Source organism: Oryx dammah, unplaced genomic scaffold, assembly GCF_014754425.2.
Source record: "Oryx dammah isolate SB20612 unplaced genomic scaffold, SCBI_Odam_1.1 HiC_scaffold_27, whole genome shotgun sequence".
Classification (NCBI taxonomy): domain Eukaryota; kingdom Metazoa; phylum Chordata; class Mammalia; order Artiodactyla; family Bovidae; genus Oryx; species Oryx dammah.
This window is the reverse complement of record NW_024070211.1, coordinates 108,591,581-108,604,742: the sequence shown is the minus strand read 5'-3', so window position 1 is coordinate 108,604,742 and position 13,162 is coordinate 108,591,581. Positions and strand designations below refer to the sequence as shown.

General features: G+C 41.1%; 1 protein-coding gene across 2 annotated transcripts in view; it reads right to left on the bottom strand.

Moving 5' to 3' along the window:
* Positions 1–13,162, bottom strand: part of NOSTRIN (nitric oxide synthase trafficking) — a 66,873-nt gene that overhangs the window by 3,388 nt on the left and 50,323 nt on the right. Inside the window, exons 11-15 of one of the 2 annotated variants that reach the window (XM_040229277.1) lie at positions 8,687–8,795; positions 7,280–7,368; positions 4,218–4,343; positions 2,928–3,039; positions 1,740–1,829 (exon numbers count right to left, since the gene is read on the bottom strand). In XM_040229277.1, the coding sequence (XP_040085211.1) occupies positions 1,740–1,829; positions 2,928–3,039; positions 4,218–4,343; positions 7,280–7,368; positions 8,687–8,795 (526 nt within the window). Of the gene's footprint in view, positions 1–1,739; positions 1,830–2,927; positions 3,043–4,217; positions 4,344–7,279; positions 7,369–8,686; positions 8,796–13,162 lie in introns of both variants that reach the window. The other variant, XM_040229276.1, reaches the window with a different exon arrangement.

Sequence of the window (13,162 nt, the reverse complement as noted above, 5' to 3'; positions counted from 1 at the left end):
TTTCTCACTAACATTTTCATCTCCAGATCTCTGTCTTATCTTAACATTCGAACATGGTTGCTAACTGGACATACAAAGAAAGCTGAGGTGGTAACCTTTTCTCATTTAATAATCTTGAGGTTTTCACAACCCCTTGTTGTTGTTCAGTCACCAAGTTATGTCTGACTCTTCATGACCCTATGAATGGCAGCATGCCAGGCTTCTCTGACCCTCACTATCTCCTGGAGTTTGCCCAAGGTCATGTCCAATGAATCGATAGACAGGGCTGCCAGAGCTCCTCACAGTGTTTCCAGGGTGAGCTTGTGGACAACAAATTGAGGCTGTCTGAATAACATGGATGCTGGGGACTGGGGGTACCTTCCCTAAAACATTAGCAAATTCTTCCCCCCGTCCCCAACCTGCATTCTTCTTGAGTCCTTCCCACCTTTTGGATCTCATCCTCTGTCGCCCTCTTATCCGTCTGTCTTCAATCTTTCCCAGCATCAGGGTCTTTTCCAAAGAGTCAGCTGTTCACATCAAGTGGTCAAAGTATTGAAGCTTCAGCTTGAGCATCAGTCCTTCCCAAGAGTATTCAGGGTTGATTTCCTTTAAGATTAACTGGTTGATCTCCTTGCTCTCCAAGCGACTCTCAAGAGTCTTCTCCAGCGCCACAATTTGAAAGCATCAATTCTTTGGTTCTCTGCCACCTTTATTGTCCAGCTCTCATATCCATACATGATTACTGGGAAGACCGTAACCTTGACTATATGGAACACTGTCGGAAAAGTGATGTCTTTGCTTTTTAACACACTGTCTAGCTTTCCTGTCAAGAAGCAATTGTCTTCTAATTTCATGGCTGCAGTCACCATTCGCAGTGATTTTAGAGCTCAAGAAGAAGAAATCTGTCACTGCTTCCACATTTCCCCCTTCTATTTGCCATAAAGTGATGGGACTGAATGCCACCATCTTAGTTTTTTTAATATTGAGTTTTAAGCCAGCTTTTTCACTCTCTTCCTTCACGCTCATCAAGAGGCTCTTTAGTTCCTCTTTGATTTCTGCCATTAGAGTGTTATCATCTGCATATCTGAGGTTGTCCTTACATAATACCTTCCAATGTTAAACAAAAATCTGTGACATGGAGAAGGGGATCTGATTCCTTTGATTAGTTGTAAAACCCCTTTTTGAGAGAGAAATAGAAATATTAAGCAGAGAGTCCTCTGACCCAGGTTCTAGAACTGGCATTTAGATTAAGCCATGAGAGGAAGTGACATCACACTCCAGTATGTGTAGCTTCTAAAAAGGAAAAAGGTGGGGCTGCGCCTCTGATAACTGTCCATTACTGATATTCTACCCCAACTGAGCACTGTGATTAACAGCGTGACTGGGTTTCCAAGTTCAAATCCTGAGCCTCGACTGCTAGTGACTTTAGCCGAAGTACTTCACATTTCTATATCTCAGTCTCCTCACTCATAAAACAGGCATAAATAATAATACCTACCTCAAAAGGTTTTTATGAATATTAAATTGGACAGTGTGTTTGCAGCAATGTCTGGCACCTGGTAAATACCGCATAGATATCAGCTGTTTTAATTATGTGAGCTTTCTTTTTGGTGTGCTTATCTTTCTATTTTCTAAGAAGGGTGATTATAAACCTGAACTGATTTAACATGGTACTAACTTTAAAAGCTAAGACAAAGGTTATAGTCAAGTTAAAGATTTCACAGGAGAAGGCAAGTCAACTATTTGAGAATGATTCTTACCTTTTTCCAAGTCCAATTCATCATCTTGCCTGGCTTGAAAAGAATATAAGGCCTTGCAAAGACCATTGCCGAGCTGGGTCACACCGGAGGCTGAAAGTTGGATCAAGTTTTAGTGATTAATGCTGGGTCAGTAGGCAAGATGAACACAGTGGGAAAGTGGTCTTGTTTTCACCACATCGTGCAGAACTTGAATATATTGAAATATTTCCCAAAGGAAAGTTTATTATTGTACATAATACTCATTCTTTGATTCAGTAACCATTTCTGATGTAGGTACTATGAGAATGAACTATGTATATTATATATTCCAAAGCTATAATATAGAAAATAAGTCTAGAGAGAAAACTCATTGTAGTAGTAATAATAATGATGACAGTTTTAAATTGTTTTCCATGTGAATTTCACATCAGTCAATCTGTGTTGGCCGATGTTGTATTTGTGTCTTGGAAAACCCACACTTGTTTTTCCCATCAGGAATATATTGGAGCAGGAGCTTCCTACCATTATCCCCAGGTACTTAGGGAACTGTTTCTCAAAATGTGCAACCATGGGTCTTTAATGTACAGGTGGACTACAATGGCCTGGGTTTGACTGAAATTCATTTTTGCCAAGTTCTAATCAAGAACCTAGAGAGTCGAGGTTGTGGTAATGCTATAGTTGAAAAATAATGGGTAATGAAACGTGCTTGTGTGTGGGGGGGGGAGGGGGTTGAAAGGTAAAAGGCAGTGGGGGTAGATGGACAAATGACCAAAGTCAAGTGACTGAACAAAGCCGGTAGGCTTTGGGATCGCGATGTTTCTCACACAGAGGACAGGGTTTCTTTGGCAGTTTGGAGGAGGCTGTGGAGACAGGGCTGCAGAGCTCCTCACAGTGTTTCCAGGGTGAGCGTGTGGACAACAAATTGAGGCTGTCTGAATAACATGGATGCTGGGGGCTGGGGGTACCTTCCCTAAAACATTAGCGAATTCTTCCCCCTGTCCCCAACCTGCATTCTTCTTGAGTCCTTCCCACCTTTTGGATGACATTTGCACAGAAAGCTACACATTCTAATAAATTAATCAGTCCTGATTGACATGTTAATTTCCTTGAGCCAATTTATATCAATGTGGTTCTGAAAATAAAATATAATTTTGGCAATGTGCTTTACTGATAGGACCCAGCCTCGAATTATTCTGGTCATGAGATTACCTGTAGACGAAGGACTTGGAATTCTCTGCCCATCAGAAGATGCCCTGTTCACAATATTCTCTAATCTCTTCGTCAGTACAGGCCGAGATATTCTCACAGAACTGTGTGTCTGCTGCTGTTTGAACAGGGGGGAAAAGACATTTTTAACAGCGCTATCAACAGAAGTATTTGAGAAAAGTAACTCTTCTGCAACTGTTTTCCTCAGGAAACTGTTTTTTTAATTATTGGGTGAAGGATATAAAGAAATCATTCAATATATTTCTAAATCCTACTATAGTGAGGTTTTGTTACTGAAACCTTAATATTTTCAGAATTCAGTTCAGTTCAGTCGCTCAGTCGTGTCCTACTCTTTGCGACCCCATGAATCGCAGCACGCCAGGCCTCCCTGTCCATCACCAACTCCCGGAGTTCACTCAGACTCATGTCCATTGAGTCAGTGATGCCATCCAGCCTCATCCTCTGTCATCCCCTCTCCTCCTGCCCCCAATCCTTCCCAGCATCAGAGTCTTTTCCAATGAATCAACTCTTTGCAAGAAGTGGCCAAAGTACTGGAGTTTCAGCTTCAGCATCAGTCCTTCCAAAGAACACCCAGGACTGATCTCCTTTAGAATTAGACATTACTATATTTTATAGCCTGTGTTTGCAATTCTGACCTGCAGCCTTAAGCCAAGAAATATTTACACCATTCCTTCTATAAATTCAACTTTAATTGGTTTTGATGCAAGTGAAATAATCATGACTTTGTAAATGACTGAGACCCTTTTAGAGCTCAAGTCTCAGAAAGAAAACTGTTCTTCATCACAAGGTAGTTACAGCTCCCTCTTCTGGTAGAAAATGGAAAACAGCTAACCGTGTATACTCACACGCTCATCAATGCCTAGAGTGAAACACTGGGAAAGCATTAATACATGTGTGTGAACCTTATGTTAAATGGATGAGACTACTGCTTATCACAAAATCTTACAATTTAGGTCTGTAATAGAAATTTTACTATAAGAGCACGTTCAAAGGATAAAGTTAGAAAATGAGAAGGAAGAAGGAACCCAAAGTATTTTTAACTCATTAATTTACCTATGAATACAAAGAATTTGTTCATTTGTGTTTAGCCTTTGTTACTGTGCTCAAAAAATAAATTTAAAATAAAATAAATTTATCTTAAAATGGTGCAATTGGAGAGTTGAGCCTATGGCATATATAATTCATAACAGCTTTTTTGTCCTGATGCTGCTTTGAGTCATTCTACCCAACAAGGCCAGTCAAGAAATTATAACCAGCCTCTTAAATGTTTACCTTTTCTTTCCACTTGAAGATGGAGTTACTACAGGGATGGTTGGGTTGAGGTCTTTGCTCAAGTTCTGCTAACACGGATGACAGTTTATAGGAGTTTGCTTGCAGAAGGTCTAGTTTCAAGCTATTCTGTGGAAACAGCATTTGACCATGAGTAAATTTCTAGAGAAGGAGGCACAACTCATTGTGGGTAGATAAAGGGACATCAGGATAACTTCCAAGATGACAAAGAGGTTCAGAAAAGTACACATTCAACTCATGTGCAATTCATTTGCAGAAAATGCTGAAGAGAGAGAAACAATGGGCCCTTTAAGAAGTCTAAAGAAAGCCTTGGTTGTTGAGTGCGTCTTATTCTTGACCCTTGTAAAAAAGGTAAACTATAAAGCTTAATAGGTATATTACTCATCATTTTGTGACAAAGAAGAGCTTTACTTAACTTTCTGCTGAGGAATGGGGAAAAGAGAATAGTAAGTGCTGATTCCAGAAGGCAGGCTTTCAGGGGGCTTTGAAGAAAGGCAGTGGAGCCTTGGGCACTTAAAGAAGAGAATTGACTCTTGTCATCAGAATCAAACTAAAATGATGTGTGGCAGGGTTTTTGTTGGTGGTGTTATTTCTTGAAGAGGTGAGGTCTTAATATTACCTGGAAAGTTTGCAGTAATGCTTCTGAAAACTAGAAACAATATTCTGGGCTATTTGAATATAAAAATAAAGAGTGAAACTAAAGCTATTAGTCTCTCCTGTTTTCAGTTTGACCTTGAACTAAAACTTTATATTGACTTCTCTGGCAAGTTGTGGTCAGTCAAGGTAGATCAAAGCACAGAATCTAAATACTGGAAAGAGTCTGCTTATCCAACATTCTCCTCACCATTGCTTCTCCCTTCTCCACATCTCCAGACTGGGGATTCCTTTTTTTTTTTTTTCTTTCTACTTTTTGGCTGTGCCACTCGGAATCCAGGATCTTGATTCCCCGACCAGGGATCAAACCTGTGCCACCTGCAGTGGAAGCGAGGTGTCTTAACCACTCGACTGCCAGGGAAGTCTGCAGCCCGGGATTCATAATCCTAACATCCCTGTCAGGGAGCCACAGCCATGGACCAAACACCTCCAGTCGACGGGGAAGGGCTCTAGTCCTTGGAACAATTCACTGCACAGTGGGCAGGCGCACCTAAGATGCAATCAAAAGCTCCTCCATGGCTTCTAGCCTTAGATCCGGCCTGCACTTGGGAACATCAAGAGCAAGTCTGTCTGTTCTGTGGTGTGTTCCTTCTGGTATCCAAAGACAATATCTGCCCCCATACACTTCCAGTTTCTGCAACAATTTCTCAGAGAATATGGCTTGCCAACATTCTTGGTTCAAATATGGCACTGGACCAAGAGCCAATGAAATAGGAAATAGAGATTCCCCTGCAAGAAACCTCCCCTGCCTAAGACAAAATCAATCTACCACCATTACTGTTACTAGTTTCCCTCCACCAGGTGTGGGGGTATATAATCTCTGACACAGATATTTGGCATCCACTATTTGAAGACCCTTTTTGCTTCATCGCTAGATCCTAAACACCATAAATTCGGGGGTTAGATCATCTCCCATCTTGCATCCTCCATTGTGTGAATCAGGCCAGTTGTGTGCCCGGAAGATCCTAATACATATTCTATATTAATGACAAGACGCTATGCAAGAACCCAAAGAAATAAACTTATAAATTAATGCCATCATGAAATGCTTCCTTTGATTTCCTTTTGGTAAATATCATTTACACTGAATTAGTTAACCAAACATTTTATGTTGTCACAGAAAATCTCTTTCAGTCTGTTTTATAATTTTATAAAAATCGTAGCCTTATGTCACTGCAAGAATATTAGACCTCTGTTCCCAAGTGAACAGAATTCAGGCCTATCTTTTCACAAAAAGTGTCAGGTTTATTCCTGAAACAGCACCTCCACTAAAGGAAGCTGCTGCTAAAAAACAAATAAACAATACCTGGCTGCGTCTGTCTATTTTTACCAAAGGACTATTGAAATCGTTCTTCGGACAGAATTTATTAGGTACGTACTTTTTACAAGAGTGTTAGATAGGCTATGTGCAAGGAAAGGAAAACTGGCCCAGCTTCCTGGATCCTTCAGAACATTGCTAAAAATTTAATCTCTTACTGAATTCTTCTCAAATTAACCCTAATCAGCTTTCTCTCCAATCATAACAGAAATTGTGTACCTTGCCACACATAGGTCACAGTATTTGTTTGTTTTTATTCCTGTATAAAATCCATGGGCCTTTGCTAACTTTTTTATAATGTGGGTTCCTCTGAAGAGGTTGCACTGCCCATCAATTTCAACAAATGTCTGGGTGCTGCTGCAGTCCAGCCTTTTGGCAAAAAGTGCCTCTCCCTACCTCCACTGACGGCACCTCCTCTCCCCTCAAAATGACCTTGGCCTCTGAAGTTTTTCTCCTTGTTTCCCTGGAAGCTCTCACACCCTAAACCACCATCTTCCTTTCCCCTACATCCACATCTCTCCTTTCCCCTAGTATTCTCAGAAGACCCTGAGGTTGGCTCAGGGATAAACAGAAAACAGCATCTCTATAATAATTACCAGGATTTCAGCTCTCCTCTTGCACTGTGCTAGCATTTTCTAAATACTGCTTCAACCTCACAAAACCCCTTTGAGCTAAGTACCAACATCCCCACTTCCGAGATGAGAGAACTGAACCTGTCAGGCAGCCCCTGCGTTTGTTTTTCAGTCGCATCTGTCAACTGAGATAGCGTACTCATGATTTCCAGACCTTGACTGAGGGGTTCGATGCTGGGGGCGGGGGAGGGATTTTATTTTAGGCACATTTCCACCCCCCGCCCTGGGAGGACACTAAAGCAGACATCTCTAAGTAGCTGGATTTTTCCAGATTCCTCAAACCACTTGTCAAGGAGCTGACCGTACAAGCTCCCTGACTAGACTGTTCTGTGTCATGAGAAAGGAAAGGCAAACAGAGGTCAAATGGGCCAGAACACAGGCGTTCCCCAAATAGCTCCTTCAGCATTAAATCTACCAAACTGCACTCTGCAAATATTTACCTCGTCCATTAAGGCTGCTGTGCTTTTTTCGCTCTCTGAGTCTGAGAAGGAGGAGTGGCTGGAGTAGGCTCTCAGCATTCGTTCCAAGCCTGCAAGTGAAATCATACTGCCAGTCACCACTGGTCAGTCCTGGAGGGGCAGGGGTTAAAGGTGGTTACACCCAGAGGGAGCCAGAGCCCAGAACTGATTCCTGGAGCATTTCCCAAATGGCTGGAGCTGCTTGTGTATGTAGTTGTTGCTAAATTTTACTGAATGGGTGACCGGTACCTTCATTTAATGACATTAGAGAAATACTGGTGCTTAAGGAGTCTTGATTGTTGTTCAAGATCAAAGACTCAAGATGAGCTTTGAATCCTTCTTGTAGATCCATTCTGTAGCAGTTCCCTAACATTTTACCATGATCTTAAGCTCTCCTCTGCTGGTGTTTACATTTCTAAACATTTTGCTCTCTTGGATTTCCTATCAAGTATTACATTGCAATAGTGTTCCCAGGTCCACAAAGAACAAGCTCCACATATCAGAATCCCAAGTATGAAATTGTTTTCATTATCTGTAGCACTTTAGAGCTTCTTCATGTTCTAACATACCTAACCTCTAAGCATAGGATTTAATTTGAACGCTTTTCACATCGTTCAGCAAGTTGGTTTAAAAACAAGCAAGTAGCGATCATTCTGTAAAGTATAGAAGTGTTGAATCATTAAGTTGTGCACCTAGAACTAAGATAGTGCTGTGTATCGATAATACTTCAGTACAAAATATATTAATTAAAAAAAATCTTAAATCACCTATTAACACCCCTCCAATGGAATAATATAAACTAATATGGGAAAAATAAATAAATGGAAGCCTTGTACATAGGAGGTTTTTGTTGTCTAGTTGCTAAGTCCTGTCTGACTCTTTGAGACCCTAAGGACTGTAGCCCACTAGGCTCCTCTGTCCTTGGGCTTTCCCAGGCAAGAATACAGGCCTGGGTTGCCATTTCCTTCTCCAGGGGATCTTCCCAACCCTGGGATCGAACCTGGGTCTCCTACATTGGCAGGCAGGTTCTTTACGACTAGCGCCACCTGGGAAGTAAACCACCTAGGAGGTTTACTATGCTTTAATCCAAACTAATTGTCCTTCATGTCAGCCAATTTCAGGAACAGAGTAAAATGTTACATTTCTAGAAACAGTGGTATAGTACTTATAAAACTCTCACAGATGGACCAAAATGTCATGTTTAATTTTTTTTGCTCTCTCCTTTGAGAGAAAATTTTTCTTTATTCACACAAATTAGGTCTGACATTTGGTCCTTTAAATGAGATGATCTCTCACCAGTCAGCAAAAGCACAAGCACCCCAACTCTGAATGAAACCTCAGGATAGAATACTTTCCCTCACCAGGCCAATCAAAGAGATAGTTACATACCTTCTTGGTCTCGTGAGACTTTTTCAATATCTTTCTGCAGTCTCAACAGTTTTGATTTTATTGAAGATGTCTGTCGCTCTTTACTCATTGCATTTCTAGGATCTTCTTCCTTTAGGGAAAAAGAAGGAAGTTTAACAATTTCAGTGGAAAAAAGGAAGAGTTGCTACTCCTAGTTGCACTGAGACTTTCACTGCTACATTCAAAGTTAACTTAATGGAAGGAAAAAAAAATAATAAAACCAGGATAATCTTTGGTTTTCCACAGATAGGTTTACTTTTCTAGACCTGCTTAATAAGACATCTTGCTCACAACTGGTAAGTATATAGCCAAGAACTTACTTTAACAGAAAAAATCACCCTTGGAAAGTGAATGTTACTATAGCTATTTCATAGACGTGCATGGCTCAACAAGGTCAGGGGCATGAGAGCTTTAAGAAGACTAGCTGATTTAACCAGGATCTTTCAGTTGAGGGGAAGGAGGGCAGAAGTTACTCCTTACAGGAGAAATGGCACAAGCAAAGGATAGAGGGAGGATTTGTGTGAAATAAAAAATAAACATACCAGTTGCTTGAGCAAATATAGTTGGAGAAAAAAATTATCTAAGTAGTTTAGGTCAGATTTGAGGGCTGAAGTAGAAATTTTATCCTGTAGATTGAGAACTATTAACTATGTAACAGCTTTCATAAGCATTATTTCCAGAACTGAAAGAATAAAGATGTCAGGACACAGTGTAAATGCCTAGTAACAAGTCAAAGAGCAAATGTCCTATAGTGATATGCCACTTAAAATGATTAAAACCTTTGTGTGCAAAAACAAAAAGGTGTTAGGCCTTGTGGGGTGGTGGCTGATCATGAATGCAGTAGAGACAGAAATCTTGGAGAAAAAGGGAAAACTGATGACTGAAGATGGAAGTGGAGGAGTCAGGACTTATCTGAAAAGGAAGGAGAAAGACTGGGACCCTAAATATTTGTGGAGAGATTAGCTTTAGAAAGATTGTCCTGAAGGAAGGGAAGCGTGACAATTTAGAGCAAAGAGAATACTGTAATAGCCTTTATAAAAATATAATGAGATTAGAATATTTAATCTATATGCTGTGTTCAGTTCAGTTCAGTCGCTCAGTCGTGTCCAACTCTTTGCGACCCCATGAACCACAGCACTCCAGGCCTCCCTGTCCATCACCAACTCCCAGAGTCCATCCAAACCCATGTCCACTGTGTTGGTGATGCCATCCAATCATCTCATCTGCCGTCACCCCCTTCTCCTCCTGCCCTCAATCTTTCCCAGCATCAGGGTCTTTTCAAATGAGTCAGCTCTTCACATCAGGTGGCCAAAGTATTGGAATTTCAGCTTCAACATCAGTCCTTCCAATGAACACCCAGGATCTCCTTTAGGATGGACTGGTTGGATCTCCTTGCAGTCCAAGGGACTCTCAAGAGTCTTCTCCAACACCACAGTTCAAAAACATCAATTCTTCTGCGCTCAGCTTTCTTTATAGTCCAACTCTCACATCCATTCATGACCACTGGAAAAACCATAGCCTTGACTAGATGGACCTTTGTTGACAAAGTAATGTCTCTGCTTTTCAATATGCTATCTAGGTTGGTCATAACTTTCCTTCCAAGGAGTAAGCGTCTTTTAATTTCATGGCTACAATCACCATCTGCATTGATTTTGGAGCCCAGAAAAAGTCACCCACTGTTTCTACTGTTACCCTGTCTATTTGCCATGAAGTGATGGGACCAGTAGCCATCATCTTAGTTTTCTGAATGTTAAGCTTTAAGCCAACTTTTTCACTCTCCTCTTTCACTTTCATCATGAGCTTCTTTAGTTCTTCTTCACTTTCTGCCATAACGGTGGTGTCATCTGCATATCTGAGATTATTGATATCCTGGACATCCTGGAATGTGAAGTCAGGTAGACCTTAGGAAGCATCATTACGAACAAAGCTAGTGAAGGTGATGGAATTCCAGTTGAGCTATTTCAAATCCTATAAGATGATGCTGTGAAAGTGCTGTACTCAATATGCCAGCAAATTTGGAAAACTCAGCAGTGGCCACAAGACTGGAAAAGGTCAGTTTTCATTCCAATTCCAAAGAAAGTCAATGCCAAAGAGGCTCAAACTACCACACAATTGCACTCATCTCACATGCTAGTAAAGTAATGCTCAAAATTCTCCAAGCCAGGCTTCAGCAGTACCTGAACTGTGAACTTCCAGATGTTCAAGCTGGTTTTAGAAAAGGCAGAGGAACCAGAGATCACATTGCCAACATCTGCTGGATCGTCAAAAAAGCAAGAGAGTTCCAGAAAAACATCTATTTCTGCTTTATTGACTATGCCAAAGTCTTTGACTGTGTCGATCACAATAAACTGTGGAAAATTCTGAAAGAGATGGGAATACCAGACCCTGATCTGCCTTTTGAGAAACCTGTATGCAGGTCAGAAAGCAACAGTTAGAACTGGACAGGGAACAACAGACTGGTTCCAAATAGGAAAAGGAGTACGTCAAGGCTGTATATTGTCACCCTGCTTATTTAACTTATATGCAGAGTACATCATGAGAAACACTGGGCTGGAGGAAGCCCAAGCTGAAATCAAGATTGCTGGAGGAAATATCAATATGTTGTGTACTATATAATTTTTTTTCTGTACGTTTCATTCATGTGATTCTTATACCAACTTTATGATATTGGCTTATTTTCCCCATTTTACCTGTGATACTCAGAAATAAATGAAGGCCCAAGACTAAACAGCTAGTAAGTAATTACTCTTGAAAGCCAACTCCTGTGACTCCCCAGTCTCCACCAGTCCACTCCATCACACATCTGCCCGAGGCTGAGGCCCAAGCTGACGTTACCCCCGCAGGTGGGCTGTGAGTTTACCAACTGCAAGGATGCCTCAGTCCAACCATCAACCCTTTCTTGCTGGAGGAATGCACATTATAATCTGAATTTCATGTCATTCCAAGACTTCATTTTGTTTCTTTGGGGATGTCTATTGTTTGTGAATGTATTTCCAGGGATAGATTACTACTGGATCAACTTGAGATAGAGTAGACTGCCATCATTAACTTTCTTAAATTTGTTCTTCTTTTCCAAAAATTTGTCAGAAAGATCAATACCAGAGGTGGTATTTAAACCACAGATACAATCTTTTGAACATGGCCTTTATAGTAAACTTACAAATATTTTTCACACTAATCACCAGCCCTTCAATATTTACACTCAGATTGTTTTCCCGTCTTACCCTCAGTTCAGTTCAGTCACTCAGTCATGCCCGACTCTTTGAGACCCCATGAATCACAGCACACCAGGCCTCCCTGTCCATCACCAACTCCTGGAGTTCACCCAAACTCATGTCCATCGAGTCAGTCCTGCCATCCAGCCATCTCATCCTCTGTCGTCCCCTTCTCCTCCTGCCCCCAATCCCTCCCAGCATCAGAGTCTTTTCCAATGAGTCAACTCTTCGCATCAGGTGGCCAAAGTACTGGAGTTTCAGCTTTAGCATCATTCCTTCCAAAGAAATCCCAGGGTTGATCTCCTTCAGAATGGACTGGTTGGATCTCCTTGCAGTCCAAGGGACTCTCAAGAGTCTTCTCCAACACCACAGTTCAAAAGCATCAATTCTTCGGGACTCAGCTTTCTTCACAGTCCAACTTTCACATCCATACATGACCACTAGAAAAACCATAGCCTTGACTAGACGGCCCTTTGTTGGCAAAATAATGTCTCTGCTTTTGAATATTCTATCTAGGTTGGTCATAACTTTTCTTCCAAGGAGTAAGTGTCTTTTAATTTCATGGCGCAAACACCATCTGCAGTGATTTTGGAGCACCCAAAAATAAAGTCTGACACTGTTTCCACTGTTTCCCCATCTATTTCCCATGAAGTGATGGCACTGGAGCCATGATCTTCATTTTCTGAATGTTGAGCTTTAAGCCAACTTTTTCACTCTCCTCTTTCACTTTCTTTTTTTTTTTCCCCCTTTCACTTTCATCAAGAGACTTTTTAGTTCCTCTTCACTGTCTTTCCCTAGTCCATGTGAATTTGCAGCACTCGATAAAACCCAGTCTACACTTACTACTAATGACTATAAAGTTAGATTTTGGAGGTGTTTTGCTTTAAGAATATTATTGCTGTTGTTCTGTCACTGTCGTGTCTCTTTTCTTTCTCATGGACTGCAGGACACCAGGCCTCCCTGTCCCTCATTATCTCCTGGAGTTTGCCCAAGTTCATGTCCATTGAATCAGTGATGCTATCCAACCATCTTATTCTCCCCCTCCTCTCCTCCTGCCCTCAAAATTTCCCAGCAGGGAAAGATTCAGGGTCCTTTCCAATGAGTTGTCTCTTCGCATCAGATGGCCAAAGTATTGGATCTTCAGCTTCAGCATCAGTCTTTCCAGTGAATATTCAGGGTTGATTTCCTTTAGAATTAACTGGTTTGATCTCTTTGTAGTCCAAGGGACTCAAGAGTCTTCTCT